Genomic DNA, 20,807 nt, shown 5'->3' on the forward strand with positions numbered 1-20,807 from the left:
GGGGGGGAGTGTGTGCCAGAAGGGATCCTCGCCTAGGGTGCAAAATAAGCCGGGGCCGGCCCTGACTCTCTCAGCCAGTAAATGGTATTAGAAGATCCTCCTGTGGAAGGTGGCGGTGGGTTCCTGTCTGGCCGGGTTAATGGGTGCACTTGTAACTATGGGTCGCTATGGTTTCTCTGGCTGTGAAACAGGTGAGCAGGGCAGAGGCGTTGCTAGGGTGGCTGCCTGCACCCATCCAGTAGTTACTCTCAGCCATCACGTTCCCCTGCTTTCACGTGCAGACGCAGGTTTCAGTTGCTGTAAACTAGGAGGGCACCCCTTCGATCCTCCAGAGCAGTTGGATTTCCGTCGGCACCTTCCATTTTAGATTACTGGCAATGTTCCCTCTAAGCTGTGGAGTCTTGTGAGCAATTATTCTGCTTTGTGAGCCACTGGCATTAAAGCTGTGAGCAAGCGATTTGTCTACTGCATCAATTAGTTGGCTCTGGAGCCATCTTCCCTGAGCTAAGACAAAAATGTGTGAGCCAGAGGCTGAAAAACTGTGAGCTAGCTCACACTAACTCAGCTTAGAGGGAACACTGGTTACTGGCTAAGGAAGGCAGTGGTCCCACAGCTAGTTCAGGTGTATTTGTTGCAATGTCCGGCCTGTTTGTTTATTATGTTCTTTGCCACTCTTCTGTAAAATAGGTTCAAAGCAGTTGACAATAAGAATGTTAAATTAGTGTGTAGCAATATTGATAAAATGCCAGCATAAAAATGCAGAGAGCAAAATCCATCCGGGAACTACAAATACCATAAAACACCTTCAGAGTGTCCCCGGGTGTCATCCAGAGATGCAAAGCCCAGGCAAATAAAAATGTTTTCACCTGGCATCTAAAACTTTGAAGAACAGGTGCCAGATGCAGTGAGAGATCTGTCTCTAGTTGCCCCTCACCTTTCTTCAGAAGGTGCCTCAGCTGCAGTTCTGCCACAGTGTCAAGGGACTTGCACCCCCACAGTCATCTGCACTCCGAGAAAGTCCTTGGGTGACTTCCTTGCTCCAAGCCAAAATTCACTTGGCCACATAGCAGATCAGGTTGCTTTTTGAGTAGATCTGGTTGTAGCTGGCATTGCTGTACAGCAAATGGAGGGTGTCAATTCAGCCTTGCATTAAAATTAACCCAACCTGTACTGTGATGCTAGGACTACTGCCTCCAGCTGACAAGTCATGACGATCACATGGTAGTCCATGCTATGTGATGATTTGTGCAGATGCTAATCTGTGTTTATTTTGCATAGTTTGTTTGTTCTGGTTTCCAAAGCTCTGGAGGTAGGGAATGTACAGAGAAGAAAGATGTGTGGGCGGTAGGGGGTGTGGCAGTGCTTCATTAAAGCCTGGCAGGCCAGCCAACTGGTCGTGTGTCATTTCCCCCATGTTTGTAAATTTGTGTCCATGAACACATTTTGCAAAAGGAAAGAAAGATATACTCACCCCCATCACCCAGTCTGGTTGCTCAAGGCCTTAAGGAGCTAGTACTAGTTCCATGTTCTGGCTTCCCCTCAGTACACTTACCCAGAAGTAAAATTTTGTTGAACTTGGTATATCCAGGATTGTTACTTGAAAATAAGTCTCAGTTCTCATTCTGTGAATGGGAATGACCTGGCTAACATGTGGAACATTTTTTAGGGAGTTTCAACTGGAAAGCATTACTGCGATCTTAAAACAAAATGGTAGGGTAGTTTTTTTGGAATGTGTCGATCAGTTTCAGTGATGCATTTTACAGTGTAGATTAGTTTCTTCGCATTCCTCTAGAAGACCATGGTCTTCCCTTCTTTTGCGTCCCCCTCCCAATTGTGAAAAACTTGTCATAGTGTGCCTCAAACTAAGGGAGGATGATTCTCTGATTTCCTTGTAGCTGGTGCCCGGACATGAACCCTTCCAATGGATTCTGCCAGTATACAATGCAGCCCCTTACTGAGAGCGATGAGGGCAAGATGTCACAAAACCCACCACCAAAGGGAAGTAGCCGCACTGCCAGGAAAGAAGCAGGTGACAGTGGGACTCTTCCTTCAGAGGACCAGCAAGATATTGAATCCTCCTTTCTCAATGATACGCTAAGATTTCCACCAGACGTTCTCCAACCCAGTATGAAGTTTAATAACGCCTTTACTCCAAAGCCTCCCCGGAAGCCAAGGCTCGAGCGAACCTCCTCTCTTGATGAACTGATCTGGCGGAGGAGGCGACTCCTCAGAATGAGCCAGGAGAGCTTGAGCGATGCTGCTGAAGTGGGCTCCTCTGCCAGGTCCCTGCAGGAGGGGGGGAGTCCTCCTGGGTGGCTCAGACTTGCCTCCTGTGGCAACCATAACCGAGACCAGGAATCTCCGCGCAGCTCGTGCAAAGCCTCCGAAACTCCCCGCATCGGGCAAGGCAAGTTCAGTCTTTCTAACTCATGTGAGAAGATGTCTTTATGTAACGAGCTGCCCAACGTAACGCCCACCCACCCTCCCCCCTCTCTGGAAATGGATGGCTCCTTCCCTGCTCTGAGGACAGCTAATAGGATTGACCCGGATTGTGCACATTACAGGCCTTGTTCCCGCAGCGTGTGCGCAAGGGCAGGCAGCAGCTGGAGTGACACCAAGCTGCACAGCCGAGGGATGGTCTGTGGCAACTGCTCCAGGGCCTCCATGAAGTCTACCTTCAGCCTGCTGGCACCCCTCCGTGTCAGAGATGTGCGGAGTAGGTATGTCCTTGTAGCAGCGGGTACAGACAGGAAGGCCTGGGGGGAGGGGATTTTAATTTTTTTCCCCAAGGATCTCCCCCCTCCCCATTTTTCCAATAGAAAGATGGGAAATTTGGAGGAGCATTGGAGAAAAAACCCACCTATGACATATTTTCTCTTTTTTAGTGAGACAAACCCTTTTCTTAAAACGTATTTCATTAATTCCAAGTGTATAACATGAAAAGTCTGAAAACTTCCTCGGTTTTCAACAGTCCAAAAAGAGCCTAGGGGTGAACATCGTCCTGATATGTTATTGCAGGGCATTACAAGCAATATCCATTTTCCAGTAAATCTATTGCATTGTGAACTAGATTCTGACCTTCCATATAACATGTTAGCTTTGGACTTTGAGGTGAAGCCTCAGATGCTTTTTTATACTGAAGTTAGAGGATTCACACACACCCGGTATGAGGCAATACAAACCAAAGCTAGTTTTGAATCTTCTTCTAGGATAATATTTTGAGGTATCCTAATTAGAGATGTAAAATTTCCGGAGATTTTGAAACTCGGAAAAAACCGGAAATTTTCGGAAAAATTGAAAAAAATGCTACATTAGCATTTCTTTTGTCTTTTCTAGATTGAAAGTTATTCTGTTACTTTAAGAACATAAAATATGACTATGGACATTTTTACTTGGCATGAAATTATCACAACTAGCATATTAAAAATATAGTGTATCCAAACAATTATTTCAAACAGAATACTCACCCACATCCAAAAACAAAACTGAAACTTTTTAATTTTCTTCTGACAATCGCACCTTCTAAAGGAAGAAATGCATCTTGTTCTTGCATTGGAGGGTTCAGTTTGTAACCTAGGACTTGCTTGTCCTCAGTGCACAGAAATTAGATCAATCTGATACCATATATATATATATTAGAAATGATTTGGAAAATATTTGAACATCTTGTCTTAAAATATTTTATTCATCATGTTAAAATAAAACATTCCATGATCTTTTTTTTCTTCAATGTTTCCAATTTTTCGGAAAAAAACAAAAAGGCTTCAGGTAAAAAATGGGGGGGGGGGCGGGACGGTTTTCCCCCGCAATTTTCCGTTTTTTTTCCGAGCCTTCACATCGCTAATCCTAATAGAAGTACCCTGTGATCAGTTTCAGATCACAGCTGTGGCCATTCGTCAGAAAGAATGATCTGGTGACCTTGCTCCACCCTCTGATCCTGCCCAAGCCAGACTGTGTTCTGGGCTGCCTTTGAGAATGGTTGGAAGTGTCAGCTGGTCCAGAGTGCGGCAACCAGGCTGCCGCCGGGTCTGGGAACAGTGATCTTGTCGTTCCTGTGCTGAAAGAGCTGCACTGGCAGCCCATCTGCTTTTATGCACAGTGCAGAGTTCTGGTTCGTACCAATAAGGTCCCAACTGTTTTGGAGCTAGGGTGCCTGAAGGTGGTGATGTGGATTTTCCAGGAAAAAGTCCTGATTTAAAGAAATTATTTAAATAACATAAGCAAAAGAAGGCAAATGCACTATGTACAAGTACTGTGGTTTGTCCCTGATTTGTATCCCACATTTAGTTCATCTAACATGATTGATTTGCAGCACAAAATGCCTGACAACCAGGGCTGTAGCTAGCCAGGGGCAGGAGGGGCTATGCCCCCCTCAGATGTGCCCAGCCCCAGTCCTTCACTGCACGATGGGGAGAGCATGGCATGGGTGGGCTGTGCTGGGCAAGCAGAGCGGGGTGGCGCTGAACATGGCCAGCCACACTGCCAGCCAGCCAGAGGGGCTCTCCGCCATGCCTTGTCACCCACAGCCGGGCCCTGGAGGAGGTCTGTGTGCTACCTGCAGGTGCGTTCTGAAGCGGGGAGAGGGGGCAGGCAGGCGAATGGGACAGGGCAGGCGAAGTAATCTGGCCAGGAGCCGAGGCAGAAGCACGAGAGAAAGCACATGGTGGGGGAGGGGGAGAGGAGGGCCAAGCGAGTGCACACCCAGCCGGCTCTGCCCCCAGCCGCAGCACGTGCAGAGGGCCTGGCTGCTGGTTGGGAGGGCAGCAGTGAAAGTAGCTGGCTGATGCTCGCTCCGCCCTCCTGACCAGCAGCCAGGCCCTTTGCACGTGCTGGGGCTGGGGGCAGAGCCGGCTGTGCACTCTTGTGGCCGGGCGGGCATCAGCCAGCCAGCTGGCCACTCTCACCAGCCCTCACCCAAGAGTCCTAAACGCATTGCTTGGAAGCAAGACCTGTCTTCAAGAAAGTCTCCCATGGGTAGGCGGGTGGGACGCCCTGCAGTGTGAGCCTCTCTCCTTCCAGTGGCGCACCTCTTCCCCTCCCCTCCTCGAGTAGCGGGAGGGGGGGCTAGGAGAGCACTCTCCTATTTTTATTTTATTATTTTTGTGACGTCATGCCCCCCCAGTGCCCTCCCGAAAATGGTCTAGCTATGGGGCTGCTGACATCTGTAGATAGAGTATATTTACACTGCTTGAAGGACTTCCTCTTCTCATATTGTCCAGTTAACAATGCTTCTCACAAGCCTGGCTCCCGGTGCTCCCACCTGCGGAGGTGAGGTCAGTGGTGACCTGTGGCAGCCAGGGCTTTTTAAGTGGTGGCCCCTTGCCTGTGGAAAACCCTCCCCCTTGAGGCTCACCTGGCACCTGCCTTTTTGTCTTTTAGATGCCGGGCCAAATCATTTTTTTCTACCAATAAGTTGCGCTTTTAAAATTGTTGCTGTGGTCATCTCTAGCCTGAGGGTCTTAGATCTTTGCCCCATTTGTGTTGAAAATTAACTACCTTTTATCTTTTGTAACATTGCCAATCGGCATTAATTCCAAATGGGATTTTTTCCTCATATTTTTGATGCTACCAGTGCTCTCTCTAAGTTGTGGAGTCTTGTGAGCAAAATTCTACTTTGTGAGCTACTGGCATTAAAGTTGTGAGTGAGCGATTGATTTGGCTACTGCATAAATTAGTTTGCTCTGGAGCCATCCTTCCTGAGCTAAGACAAAACTGTGTGAGCCAGAAGCTAAAAAACTGTGAGCTAGCTCACACTAACTCAGCTTAGAGGGAACACTGGCTTTGACAGACCCCTGATTTTCCCGCCAAAAATATTTTTAGTTTCCCTCAGTGACTGAGCTGCCCTTCAGTAACGTGAATTTCTTCTTTATTTTATAAGCTTTAAGTGTTCCACCCTGTTATAGATATTAGTTTAGGCTTATGACTTAGTACAGGAGATAGAGGGAATACAGGAGCTGTCTTGTTTTAAAATATCCCCATGAAATGGCACATGAGGCAAAATTGACATTCAAAAACAGAATAAATATTTTATTAAACAAGCAGGTATATATATATATATGTGTGTGTGTGTGTGTGTGTGTGTGTGTGTGTGTGTGTGTATAAAATCAAGGTTTAGAGATGCTGATGGTAAACTTTCTAATTTATACAGATTTGAATTCTGTTTCAAGATCTTTTCAATGAGAGGTGCTTTGTTGAGTGTATTTCAGCACTAACACAGGTTCTTAATACTGTTTTCTGGAGAATAGTGTTTGCTTACAGTTTCTAGGTTTCTCCCTTCAGAGATCTAGGTTTTCCCTTTCAATATTGTAGCTTTCCAGTAACTCTTGAGGTGTCTAAGCTCTTCCCCTTTATCATAGACCAGGTTTCCCTTCCCTACCCCTTTCTACTGGCTAGAAGTTATTATCCTTGTTGCTAAGAAGCAGTAACTCTTTTTCCTATTTGGCTTGTCTGGGAGTTCGCTCTAACTCCCCAAACCTCCTGCCAAATTCCTCCTCCACTACTATAATGTTTGTATAAAGCAGTGTTGCAGCTTTCTTGACTGAGATTCTGAATTCTCCCTCAGAGTAGTTTTAATATATCTTGGACCTTGGGTGTCAAGCGTATGGCCCGTGGGCCAGAACCAGCCCGCCTAGAGCCTTAATCCAGTCTACGAGGAAGTGACCAGAGGGAGAGAAGTGGAGGGAACCATCTTTTCAGCTGCTGAGGGCAGTGTGTGTTTTGGAGCTCACTCCCCCCCCCCCATGAAGTGGATGGGTCCAAAAGCCACTTCCTGTTCCCACACAAGTCCCACCCCCTCATTTTTTTTGAGTCACACAAGGGAGGAGCACACCAGCCTTGATGGTCAGTGAGAGCAGAAATGAGAGGACAGCAGGAACAGTGAGCCTGTGTGTGTCAGTTTTTTGTCCTGAGTACAACTGGCTCCACCTCCCCATTGCTTCCTCTGTGCCATCACCTTGCTACAGTGGGGGGGGGGGTTGTCTCTTTTTTGTTGATGTTGTTGTGTATTTCACTGTGTATCTCTGTGGCAGAGACTGAAACCTTACTGCTTGGTTCTAGTATTTCTCTGTTTTCCCCTTTACTTGTTGCATCATAAGTGCCACCAGATTTTTTTAAATTCTCAGGGCAGCTGAGCCCATGGCTCCTGCACTTTCCTCTTCCCGCCCAGTCAAAGCCTGTCCTTCTCAGCACTTCCCTTCCACCTCCTCATCCCCAGCCCTCTCCAGCCTGTGCCGACATGGCCAGGCTGAAAGAGAAAAGTGCAGGGGTTGCGTTGGGGCCAGTGAATGGGCTCAGCTGCTCTGCAAATTTTTAAGAAATGTCTGGTGGCACTCATGATGCTACAATTAAAAAGGAAAACAGAGGAATACTAGAACCGAGAAGTAAATGTTATAGTTGTTGTTGGACTTATTCTTCAATGGCTTCATTGGATTCACCTCCACCTCTTCTCCTCCGCAATACCTTGTGTGTGTGTGTGTGTGTGTGTGAAACAAAGTTTGCGTCCAGTGGCACCTTTTAAGACCAACAAAGCTTTATTCAAGGTATGAGCTTTCCTGTGCCTTGCTACTGTATGTGTGCGTGTTTTGTTGGGCTTTTTATTCTGCAGCAGTACAAAGGTAGAGGCTCTCAGGGAAGGGGAAGTGTGAGGAGGAGGATACAAAGCAAAGTAAGATCCTTCACGCAAGTCCTTGTGGGTTCTCCACTATGCCACTGGTGGACCCAGCCTGGCCAGCACCATGCAACTGGGGCAGACTTTTCCCAGGAGAGGCTTCCGGTGTGTCCGTGGGGGGGGGGACGACAAAAATAGGCTGGCTGGCAGGTGGGAAGGACAGAAGGAAGCAGTACAAAGGTAGAGGCTCTCAGGGAAGGGGAAGAGCTAGTAGTGGGATGGGGAGAAACAAGGTGCCCCCCACAAGTCCTTGTGGTCCCACCGCTTGTTCATCTGTGCTTCCTAAATAACCCCTTGTTGGAAGAGGTTTCATTGTTAATGAAGCGTAGAAGTTTCTGTTTCTCCTTATACCGGACCTGAAGAGATTTTAAAAAGGGCAAAAAAGATCTTTTCGCTCAGTTGCCTTTTTTGAAACTACAAGCAGTTATGTGAAAGTTGAGCTAACATCTTCTGTAAACCCAAAATATATACTTCTTTGCTTTTCTTATTTTGTTAGAATATTCATCTTGATCACTTTTGTTTTTTCCTAACCAAGATCATTTAAGTGATGCTCACAATGTTCGTGTCTTTGTGGTGTTCCAGATATTTAATTTTATATTTTGCTAATATATGGAGCTGTGTATACCGCCCCCAATTTTAATTATTTCAAATAAATTTAATCACTTTTTAAAATATGTATTTTCTGAGTAAATATAAAATGTGTGTTCCCCTTTTTTATTAGTCTAGCACCATCTCACCTTTTATTAGGGGAATATATCCTCTCTACAGTGATTAACTCATCTGCTTGTGCCTGCTGGAAATATTTTTTTCTGGGTTAGATTTATAATGTGTCTGTAATTATGTCCATATTACAGAGACCATCTTAATTACAGAGAGTCACCCATTCCACATCTAACAGGACTGTTAGTTTAAAAGATATCCCCATCAATAATAAAATTGTTTTCCCCAAAGAAACAGAAAAGACTGATCCCATCATCTCTTTAGTATATCTGGATGTAAATCTACTTTCCCCCCTTGTATTATTACATCTGAGCCATTCCGTGTCTTATGCATTTCTGCATCCTCAACCCTTCTGCAAATAAATTTCAGCAAAACATCTCTTGCAAGTTTGTTTTTCTAGCACAGCTAGACTGGATACAAACACCTGCTCTGTTTCTGCTTCACAATCTGAATTAAGCAGAAATAAATGTTCAAGAGTATTTTCCAGAAATGCCAATGCATTCTACTGATCAGTATCCTGCAGAATTCCTAGAAATTCTAAGTTCACTTTCCTCATTTCATCATCCAGTTTTAATTATTTTTAATCTTTTGCAGTTCCTCTTTCTGCAGATGTTGTTTGATTCTTATTTCCTGAGCAGATACTTTCTGATTAGTCTGTACTGCACTAAATTGATACATTACATCAGCTTCTACAACCAGGTAAATCTGATGAAGGGAGCTTTCGCTCTTAAAAGCTTCTATTCCAAAACTCTTATTGGTCTCTAAGGTGCTTCTGGACTCAAATCCAGCTGGATAAATCAAGAATATCTTACATTTCTTATGTGACTTAAAAGTATTAGATCAATTAACAGTAAATCCTCAACGATTCATAAAAGTCTCATCATATCAGTTTTATAACCACTATAAAGATGGGGTAGATGAATCAATTGAACTATATTTTGGCAGCTTACTTATTTATTTATTCAATTTATACCCCACCCTCCCTGCCGGAGCAGGCTCAGGGCGGCTTTATCAATAGAGTTTAAAAAAGGATTAATTACTACATAAGAGATAATCACAAAAGTAATAATTCATTCCAACAGAATGAAAAATGAAAAAAAGTTCATAAGATCTCCAGACCTCCAAATGAAAAGAGGATTTCTGAAGTGTCCAGAAGAAATCGGCCCAATGTCCAAAATTATAAGTCAAGGGTTTAATTTATAAAGATTACGATTTTCAAAATCTGTTTCTTAGTTCCTCAGTAGTTCTCCCCAGGGCTCTAGTCGGGGGGGAGCTCTCAGGTACGGAGCTCCGGAAGAGAACCTCTAGGGGGCTGGGCGGTCACGTGGTGAAGCCCCGCCCCCTTCCTTACCTCGCCCTCTGCTTCGATCCTCATTCCGTTTGGGAATGAGGATGAAGCAGGAGGGTAAGTAGCCGGGCCTTCTGACACACTTCCGGTGATGTCAGGGGGCGTGGCCATCTGTCACTTCCGGTGATGTCAGGGGGCGTGGCATACGCAAATAAGTTATGCTAATGAGTTATGCTAATGAGCTCCGGCAGCTCTTTTTCTACAACAAGACCCCTGGTTCTCCCCAAAGGGATGAGAAAGAAAAGTCAGGCTGAACAGAGGTCCAGATCAATGCTCCCCCTAAACTGTGGAGTCTTGTGAGCAAAATTTCTACTCTGTGAGCTACTGGCATTAAAGTTGTGAGCGAGCAATTCAGCTACTGCATAAATTAGTTTGCTCTGGAGCCATCCTTCCTGAGCTAAGACAAAAATGTGAGAGCCGGAGGCTAGAAAACTGTGAGCTAGCTCACACTAACTCAGCTTAGAGGGATCACTGGTCCAGATACAGAGTGAAGCTACAGTCTAAGAAGTCCACTCAGCAACAACCGTCTTCACCTTTTAAAGTTTCATATTCCAGCATTTGGCTGGTACTGACTGTCAGGCAGGATGGAAAATGGGGCTGTACCCTTGTGGTCATCACTGCATTTAGCAGCCACACTTGGCTTGATTGTTGAGGTGTCGGTAGCAGAAATCGGGAAAAGTCCATCTCTGGAGCCACCATTTCCTCTTGGGATGCTGAGGGCTTTGCTGTGCCTGCAGGGACTTGGCATGTGGGGAGGATGCCGTTTGCAGCCCTGCAGCCCTGCCTACCTTCTGTTGCTTTAAGCCTCACAACAGTTTTATGAGGTAGGTCTGCATTGTTAGGCCCATGTTGCAGATTGGGAATTGGGGGAGCGGGGCTTACCTGAGGCTACCTGGGGGCTTCTTGACAGGCACCAGATTTAGGATAAGGCAGTACTAATACGAATTCCATAGGAGGAGCTCCCAGCGTTTTCTAAAAAGTCAGTTACCAGGATATAGGTGACTTTAAAGGCCATAGGTTTTCCCAGCTGGGCAAACAGTAGCTCCCTAGGGCCATTTTATGTTGGGGAAATGGCACTGTTGTGGTGACAATGTAACTTGCCCCTTGCATCATAGTTCCAATCTGAATTGGCTCCCCACAGGAAACTTAAAAAAATTACCGGGAGCTGCTGACATGGAATTTCCAGTATATTCTCTGGTCAGACCCTCAGACTGGGGACTTCCTGGTCCCCGTGCCTCACCAGCTTCATAGGCCTGGTAATCACAGGAGTAACTGTGTGGTGCCAGCCCAGATGGCTAAAAGGAACTAAGCTGCTTGCTGAGAGAGAAGGCGGGTTTCAGACATGCCAACAGACTAGTCGATAACTTGCAGGTTCCTTGAAAGATCATGACCTGCTACCTGAGTGTGCATAATTAACGTTTGTATCTTCTTGCAGCTGGACGCTGTGATTGTTGCTAATGTCAGTAATGTTCCCAGTTTGGGTCTATTGGAGGTGAGGATGTATGACAGCCAGAGGCGCAGTCTCCACATTCTGGAATATTTTTGGTGACTAGATGCTATGGATAGATAGTAGAGGAAGGGGTTTCTCCATCTTCTGGTGATTGTAGAATAAACAGTGGACCACTTCTGATGTTCCTTATTGTGTAATTGTATGTTCTGCTACTAGAAGCTAGGAGTAAATTATAAAACGTACGGTTCTGATATTAATGAAGATTGTGAAGTTTTCTTTGGTGTGTGCCAGGCTTGGAGATGGTTTATTTTTCTGTGCCATTGAGTCCTGTAAGAAATATGAGTGGTTATATTTTTATTTCTTAGTTGTCTTTTCCCTGCAGAAGTTACTTGGAAGGCAGCCTGCTAGCCAGTGGTGCTTTGCTGGGAGCAGAAGAGCTAAACCGTTATTTCCCTGATCGGAGTATTGGGATCTTTGTGGCCACCTGGAACATGCAGGGCCAAAAGGTGAGGGAAGAAAGTCTCCTGTGGCTTTGTCCATGACAGCCTTCCTAAATTCGGGGGTGGAGGGAAGAAAAGAAAAATGCGCACTCTTACAATGCTGGAGTTATGCAAACACGTGCCCAGAGCACATCATGCCTGCAAACCCCGTGAACCAGGAGAGGGCAAGCAGGGTGATGGTGCAGATTTTTCCAGGTCGGATGCTGAAGGAAAGCCACTGATGAGCTCTGATCATGTGCCTGCCCAGCCTTTTTGCTTCCGTTTTTATTCCAGCAGTAGGAGGACTATTTCGAAGAAGGGCAAATCCTTTCTGTGCAGTATAGCGACGTGCAGACTAAATTGTGGAATCATATTTGAGAGCAGGTCCGGGAATAAGAGTTGAAGCAGTCTAAGGGAAGGTGGGTACCGGAGCAGTGGGTGGCAAGAGGAAAAGGAAGCACTCATAATATCCCCAGGAAATTTGGTTCCAGAACACTCCAGGGGACGGAAGTTGAAGCCGTCTGCCGGAGGCGACCTTCCCCATGTAACTGAACTTGCGTTTTCCTTGTCGCAGGTCTCCCACTGTGTTTGGCTGGCTGGTGTAGGACAGGGGGAACAGGCCAGTGCTTTAATCCCACAAGTCAATTAAAACTGCTAATCTCCAGGCAGCGCTGAAGCTCGGAGGCAATCCAAACTCATCCTGGGCTCTAAATGGCTCTAAATGGCCTGGTTGCGGTCATGATAGCTTAACAGGGTTTGTTCTTCCTCTCCTCTAAATGCTTCCTGAAGTTTGGAAAGGACTTGTTTTTCTTGCAGGAGCTCCCTGAGCTGCTGGATGATCTGCTGCTTCCATCAGACCCTGACTGTGCCCAGGACATGTATGTGATCGGGATCCAAGAAGGCTGTCCGGATAGGTATGGAAAGAGGAAGGCTGCTCTTCACCCCACCCCCCTTCCTGGCCTTTGGCCTTGCAGTCCCCAGACAATGTGTTCAGGGTGATTCTGCTAGAAGGAGGCTAAATTGGTAGGAGAATCCTTCTGCATCTGATAACTTGGTATTCTGTGGCGCAGGGTTTCCTAGTTCAGTTTTACAAGTTAAAATAATTCTGCTACTATAGGTCTTATTCAGAGGGAATCTCCCTGATGTTTGCCATCATTCCATTTTCCTGTTGGGGAACTATTAATCTGACAGTGACAAAGTCAGAGGCCGAAAGCCCGGCGTTCCCTTGTGACGGGAGGCTTTTGAGGTGCCTCTGTTTCCAGTGGACAGAATTCCCTGCCAGCAGAGACTTGAGTGTGACCCAAGTCAGGCAGCCAAGCACGGGATTCCCTCTCTACGTAAATAAGGCCCACTGAACTAATGACCTTGAAACAACTCTTTATCTGTAAATTTTGAATAATCGAAAATCTTGGTGTTCTCAAGATCTTGGAAATGTTTCAATTGGCGTTTGAATGTTAATGTCATCAAACAGTTAATCATCTGTACACAAGACTGCAAACAAGCCTGTCCTGTCATGAAATTTCCTTTGAGTTTTACTGTGATCTGGTGGAGTTTGTCGTTTACTGAGAAGTAACGTGGGCCGGCTTGCCTTGTCTTCTGCTCCCTAGGCGAGAGTGGGAGATCCGCCTGCAGGAGACGCTTGGTCCCCACTACGTCATGCTGCATGCAGCTGCCCACGGGGTGCTGTACATGTCGGTCTTCTTGCGCAGGGATCTCATCTGGTTCTGTTCAGGTGTGTTTCACCCATTAGATGCTCGACTTTTAACTAGCTCATCTACCACTAACTTGAGTGATTTATTTGTTCTTCACCTATAGTCTGCCTTTGTCATTGAGTCTAAAGGCAAATAATAGGAATGTAAAATGCTAGATGTTTAAACAATAGACAGTAAGGATTTGTTTACCATTTGCATGTCGCTAAATATATTTTCCAAGGCTTGGAAAACTAGTGCTTGGAAAACCTGTGCAGCATTCCAGGATTGTCTGTGCCTACAGATTGTGTATTTCCCTTACAGTTAATCATCTGTACACAAGACTGACTCTGGAGCACACTAACAGGTTAACTGCTCTTGAGAAACTTCAGTAGCAAAGCTAATAATATGTATGGGTGATAGACAGATTGTGAGCTTCTTAGCGTTTTAACATTTAAATGATAAAGTCGTTCAGAGTTTACACCGTTGCTTTATTCAACAAGATACTTTTTTATTAAGTGTGAGAACACCTACATTCTAATAAGCAAACATTGCCACTTCTGTCAGAAGCCTAGGCCGAACCCACAAGAGCCAGCATGGCCGTTTTTCGCTACAGAAGTTATCGATAATGACTGACTGCACGTTAGTTCCAGCACTGTCTTGACCTGATGTACCTGAAGTGCCCTTTGATAGGCTTTGTCTTTCTCCAGAAGTGGAGTATGCCACAGTGACCACTCGCATCGTGTCCCAGATCAAAACCAAAGGTGCCCTGGGAGTCTGCTTTACTTTCTTCGGCACATCCTTCCTTTTCATCACATCCCATTTCACATGTAAGTAGCTCACACATTTCCCACGAGCATAGGTGGGGAGGAGGGTTTTGTTCCAGAGCTGATGATGCAGACACCATAGTCAGGTGCTCTACTGCCATCTGGTTTTAAGACTGGGCAGGTCATCTTTTCCGGAGACGATAGTGCTGGATTTGTTGGGGAGGGGGGTTCATGTGCATGTGTGTCTCCTATGCAGTTTGCAAGAAATGTTCCTCTATCAGTTCCTCGAAGAGATCCTGTGTTACGGGGGACGGCGTGTCTTCCTCATAGACCGCACAGCAGGCAGCTGCAGAAAGTGCTCTCTAGCACCCTCAGCACTTCAGCTTCCCTGCCCTTCTCTTGCCACCAAGCAAGTCTGAATCCTTGCGGCACAGCCTCGTGATGTGCCTGCTGAAATGTCAGAAAGAGCAGGGCAGGACTCGCTGGTGTCAGGGGCATTTCCCTGTCCCTCACTTGGGACGGCTGTCTCCTTACATTTTTATCCCTCTCATGAGTCTTCTTGGCCTCTTTTGAAGCACTGCCAGAAGTAGACAGAAATAATATTGTCCGTGGGATCCAAGGATTACAGCTGACTCTTGTTGATATTTCAAAAGGCCACCAAAAAAACAAAACCCCCCCCACTGATTGGGGGAAATGAACCAATCCCCCCTTTGGTAAAATAGACTCTGATTTCAAGTCCCACAAGCTCGATCCTGTAGAAAAAAATCTACTTTCAGATTTTGGCTACGTCTGCATTTTAGATGTAACCACAATAGCCTTATCACCTATATGCTGGAAGAATCTCAATCCTCTGCGTGGCTTATGGCTATTGAAAAGAAAATAACTTCTATTGGTTTTAACCTGAGTGACCTTGTCATCCGGTCAGAGCTTGAGGTCTTTACTCTGCTTAAACAGAGGCTTATTGATATAGAGTTGCAAGAGCTCAGAGCCCTTGCCTCCGGAAGGTGCTCCTCAGTAAGGTGGGCCTATCCCCTTTCTGGTGCTCTACCATATTACTTTTTCTGCCTGACTTCACCGCAAATGTGTAGAGCTTATCTGTTGGCCCGTCTTAATGTTCTCCCCTCTGCTATTCTTGAGGGGAGATATAAGCAAATTCCTTATTCAGTCAGGTGCTGTGGATGTAATAGAAGAGAAATAGAAACTGTTGAGCACGTACTCTTACACTGTAAATTGTTAAATGACATTCGAGTGGAATTTATAGAAGCCCCCCTTAGGTTGGTAGCAGGCCAATCGGATAGAATCAAGGTACAATTTCTCCTTGCTTCACAAGATCCGGAGATCTTCAACTGACGGCGAAGTTTCTCCATGGTTTTATAAAACGGAAGAGTGACCCTGACCATATTAATGATTCTTAATTTATAAGTCTAAAAACTTAAGTTTAAAAGTTTAGAATGCCAATTTATTTTATGATTCAGGCATCTTTTGTATGGTCAAATCTAGCTTGTGACAACTTGAGTTAGGCCTGACATAGCCACGACTATCTATCTTATAATTTCTTTTGGATTGTATTATTGGTAAATGCTTCTAATATTGTATGCCAATAAAAGGTATTTGAATTTGATAGAAAAATCTAAGAAGAAGATTACAGCGACTCATAGTAATGGATTATTCCTTATTTAGTTAGAAAATCTGCTTGCGAAGCCCCACAAGGGAATGCTCTGCCAGTTAAACTGGATACCTTAAAATGACGCTCTGACAGTTCTATAATAGGCATTCTTTCATGGAGTCCAAGCCCGTTGGTGCTCCAAATCTCAACTCCTGAGATTAAGAAATTTCTGTCTGCTTTGGATATTACATTATTACGGGAGATATGGAGGACATACGGTCATGTCTCTCTTCAAGGATTTAAGGTTTATATCCTAGCAGCATCGAGGGGAGATAAAGGGGGAAGACTGAGTGGAGGGGCCGCATTATCCATCTTTGCCCTTGATACTAGCTGGCAGTTTCAATGCGAGAACAGGACCAGATGACAATGCCTTTTCTCAGAGAGAGGCCAGGCAGATATTAATTGATCCAGATTATCCTTTTGTCAGAGATCTAAATTTATTTATTTATTTATTTGATTTTTATCCCGCCCTCCCTGCTGAGAACGGCAATCGAAACCAAGTAATTATAGGCCAATTAGTTTACTACCAGTAATTTGTAAACTATATACATCCTACCTGTATTACAAGTTAACTGATTGGATTTATTCTAAATCAGTGCTAGGTGTAGAGCAAGCAGGCTTTATACAGGGAGCATCTGCCATAGACCACTGCATCGTTCTACACCACTTAGCAGAAAAATACATTTGCTATTTTAGAGGAAAGTTTTATTTTAATTAAAGATTTTTATTTTTAATAAAGAGAAACATCACAATGACCAAACACACGTCACACATCACAATGACCAAACACACATAACACACAAATACATAAATGTGTGGGGTTCAATTACATCATCACCTTATGTTCTTAGAAAAATCTTTTGCAAACTTTTAAATATCAGTTTTTATAATTTATGAAAGGTTATACGTCTGTATACTTTTTCTATTGTATTCTTCAGTTCATTTTAAAATCTAAAACCATGTAATTTCATACATACACAAGCATTTACATGGGTATCTAAATAATAGGGAATTTCATTACCTCATCATATTACCTATTTAAATACCTCAAAAAAAATCATATTTCACCTTATATTCTTACAATAATCTTTCATATATGCTTCAAAAAAAATTTATACTCTTTTAGTATATTTTCTAATGTATCAACTCATTTATATAGTTTTAAACAGCTGCTGTGTTTCTCCCTTATCCAAAGAAATTGATTTTTACGTATCTTTCTTATCTACAGAATTTTGGAACTTTTCCATAATTTTTCATCCTATCCTTCATTCTCTGATTTCTCCTCTTGAGCCTTAAAGTCTTAGTTTTGTGCCTTTTTCCCTTGTAGATGAAACAAGTATCTTCTGGTGGTAACCATCTATAATCAATTTTTAAAGTAGTTTGAGGTTCCATGTATTCTTTTCTCTCTCTTTGAGTAGGTGTGTCATTTGTTGGTTCAATAATTCCATCTCTTGTCATTCTTTCATGGGGTCTCCTATCCGGTTCTTCAGTTAGTGTGTCTGTTTTTGAATATGTTTTGTAAGTCATATCAGTTGGATTGTAAACTTCATCTAAATCTTCTGTATCAATATATTCCACAGTAATAAGTGTCATATCAGTTTGCTCTTCCTTCTGATTGGTGCTCTGCTGTAAAAGTAAATCAGGCTTAGGTTGCACATTTTTATAGTTTTTTCCAGAGCTGTTCTTACTGCTGTTATAATTGCTTCCTGTAATAATCATTTAAAGTCTGTAGTCAACAATGTATCTTTGTCTACACCAGCCATTTCCAAAATATGTTGAAAACAGGGAATCTCTCCAACTCTATATCAGTACAACCTGCCTTCACACAACTACCTCTGTTTACACAGCAAGTTTTGTTATGGTTACATTAAAGCAAAGCAGGTGCATTCCCAAGTTGGAATTCAGCGAATCTTTCAGGTTGCCTTTCAGTAAAGAAAACCCCGTACAATCACACCACTTCTATATTTGTAAAACAGTAGTCATTATAGTCATCTTAAAGACTGAGACAGTTTCAACCAAGGCCAATATTCTTATCAATTGCTAACAATACAGAGAAAACAGAATGTACTTTTATAATTTCAACAAACCAAGATAAAGTATGTTATGAGAATATAACATATAAAAAAATCAAATTAAGTTCCTAATCGTTCTTATTGATTCTTCTTTTTAATTGTGGTACTTATTAAAATATTATTTGTAATCCTTTAAAGGGTCTTCATTTAGTTCATATAATTCCAGATAATTTATTTGTAATTCCAAACAGAGGAGCTCTTATTTCCCTATAAGTCAAAGCCAAATAAAATGAATATTTCCAAACTTTTGTAGTCCACTACAGAGTATTAAAAGATTGGTATTTTTATTGACAGTTTTGTTCTCAGATCACAACCTTCTCTTCTTTTGCCCAAGCCATTTTAAAGAATGCTTTCAGATCTTTTCTTCACTGCTGGAAGAAAGGGGGAGGGGAAGGGTTCTTCACCCCTCTACTCCTTTGTGTTTTCAATAGAGTTAAAGGGGGCTTAATCATTGGGGAGTCTCTGATGTTGTTCTTTTACTCACGGTGATGACGTTTTTAAGCAGCTCAGTTGAAGTTTTCTACTTCTGCCCCTCGCTCGGGCAGTTACGGCTCTGTGCCCATGCCTGGCATGGGCGTTCTCAATCTGTTCTTGCTTCGGGGCAATCAATGGACTCTCACCGTTTGCCACCACTTGCGGAGAGTCCCAATCAAGCCCCCTGCACTGTGCTCCTCTTCAGGGAGATCGTTGATCCAGCTGGCACACGGGAGAGCTTCCCTGTGTTGGCTGTTCTTGCCGTGCTGGCACCCACATCTCCATTTTAGAGGAAAGTTATCTGCTGCCTTTATGAACTTGAAATCTGCATTTCACTCAATCCCTAGGACTCATTTGTGGCAAGAACTTATGAAAACCACAATTGATCACAGATTGCTATGGCTAATTGAGATGCAATATGATAATCCAACTGGTCAGGTTAGATGCGGGTCAGAGGGACAACTTTCAAGGATATTTGCAATGAGATCTGATGTTAACCAGTGATGCCTGATGGCTCCACTTCTCTTTATATCTTAATGATCTAGCACCCACTCTTAAGCAAGACAGATTCCATCTGTCAAAACTGGGAGTTCTAGAAATTCCTATATCACTCTGTTCTGATGATGCAGTTTTAATATCATGATCTCCTACTGGGCTTCGAAGGTTAATACAATCCTTCTTGAACTATTGTTGGGAGCATGATCTGATAATTAACATTGCCAAGTTGAAGATTTTAGTTTTTACAAAACAGAGAAGAGACTGCAGATATAAATGGAGATTAGACGACAACAAACTGGAGCAGGTCAGATCCTTCAAGTATCTTAGAGTAACTTTTGATGATTACCTATCTTGGAAACGCCAATGTAAAGCTGTTATGGCATCAGCAGCTTGTTCCGGGGTAGCAATAAAGCATTTTTTCTACTGAAAAGGCAGACAATAATAATAAGAAGAGATTGATTTTATACCCCGCCCTTCACTACCCAAAGGAGTCTCAGAGCGGCTTACAAACTCCTTTCCCTTCCCCTCCCCACAACAGACACCCTGTGAGGTAGGTGGGGCTGAGAGAGCTCTTGACAGAAACGGCTCTTTTTTCAAGAGCAGCTCTTATCAGAACTACGGCTTGCCCAAGGCCATCCAGCCAGGTGCAAGTGGAGGAGTGGGGGAATCAAACCCGGTTCTCCCAGATTAGAGTCTGCGCACTTAACCACTACACCAAACTGGCTCTTCCAGCTGCAATTAGTTTTCAACACTCAAATATTATATTGAGCAACAGTCTCAATTCATAAAATAGCCGAAACCATAGATCAACCACTAATACTGTTCTTACATCAGATCTGTGGAATACCAAAGTATATGGCAGGTACGACCCTCAGATTAGAATTGGGCCAACATTCCATCGAAGCCAGGGCTTCGATTTTGGCTCTGAATATGAGACTTTAAATAATTTTCTGAGAGAATAACAGACAACTGTTTTATGTGAAGCATGGTAACTTCCCTAGTGCATGGAACCAAGCAGTAGAAGAAAAATGGAATGTCATGCAGTGCTCAGAAAATGTAATTGCTGCTCTAGGATGGCCTTTAGCTCATAAAACCATCAAGAAATTAATTATGAAGATAGATGCAAATAGCACCATATACAGAGCTAGGCGGGTTTGCTCTTCCCTTTCTATGGGAATTCCCCCAAGTTTTACAATTCCAATGCTTTTGTCCAGCTTAACAGACCCAAAGTATAGACAAGCAATTATGCTCGCAAGATTGAATGCACTACCTTCTGCAGTTTCTGAAGGCTGCGTATTGGGCATACCTTTCTCAAATAGATATTGTGGCTGTGGCTTGGGTGCTATTGAATCTGTAAGCCATATTTTATTTGAATGTCCCTGGCATCACGAGCGGAGACAGAAATGGATTAAACCTTTGACATTACAGTGGACAAAGTCTTCAGTAGATATTCTGGTTCATAAACTATTAGCAGACTCAAGAGTAGAACATTTACTCATTTTAGCTAAATTTTTAGTTCAGGCCTTGAGAATTCGTGCAACTTACAAGAAAACAGCTGTTTTTGTAGCTTAACATATTAACCCTCTCTGGGCTGAATTCTTTCTTTCTTCCTCCCTCCCTCATATCCCCAATGTGTCTGATAAAAACTACTTAAGGAGTAGAGTAAGAAATAAAGAGAAAGAAAGGATCTCTGTCCCCAGTCTGGTTTCCCTGAGGCCTTGCTCAGATCTCGTCTTTTTCAGCTGGAGATGGCAAAGTGTACGAGAGGGTGCTGGACTACAACAAAACCATCCAGGCTCTTGCGCTGCCCAGGAACATTCCGGACACCAACCCCTATCGCTCCAGCCCGTGTGAGTCACTTGGCAGTCAGATGTGCCCTCTTTTCATATGAAGATTTTGCACCGTAGATTTAGCTGTCCTTTCCAGCTCAGTGTTACCACTATGATGCGCAGTGGTGAAACGTTCCTTTCTGCAGCAGA

General features: G+C 43.8%; 1 protein-coding gene across 3 annotated transcripts in view; it reads left to right on the top strand.

The window, feature by feature from the left end:
* The first annotated feature begins 1,561 nt into the window (after positions 1 to 1,561).
* The window catches only part of INPP5E (inositol polyphosphate-5-phosphatase E), a 28,728-nt gene continuing 9,482 nt past the window's right edge, over positions 1,562 to 20,807 (top strand). For 2 of the 3 annotated variants that reach the window (XM_015414194.1, XM_015414195.1), the window contains exons 1-6: positions 1,562 to 2,720; positions 11,567 to 11,690; positions 12,480 to 12,577; positions 13,271 to 13,395; positions 14,062 to 14,181; positions 20,571 to 20,678. In XM_015414194.1, coding sequence (XP_015269680.1) covers positions 1,909 to 2,720; positions 11,567 to 11,690; positions 12,480 to 12,577; positions 13,271 to 13,395; positions 14,062 to 14,181; positions 20,571 to 20,678 — 1,387 coding nt within the window. In that variant the 5' untranslated portion in view covers positions 1,562 to 1,908. The remainder of the gene's footprint in view (positions 2,721 to 11,566; positions 11,691 to 12,479; positions 12,578 to 13,270; positions 13,396 to 14,061; positions 14,182 to 20,570; positions 20,679 to 20,807) is intronic. The other variant, XM_015414196.1, reaches the window with a different exon arrangement.

This window comes from Gekko japonicus, unplaced genomic scaffold, assembly GCF_001447785.1.
Source record: "Gekko japonicus isolate JY-2015 unplaced genomic scaffold, Gekko_japonicus_V1.1 scaffold9, whole genome shotgun sequence".
Taxonomy (NCBI): Eukaryota; Metazoa; Chordata; class Lepidosauria; order Squamata; family Gekkonidae; genus Gekko; species Gekko japonicus.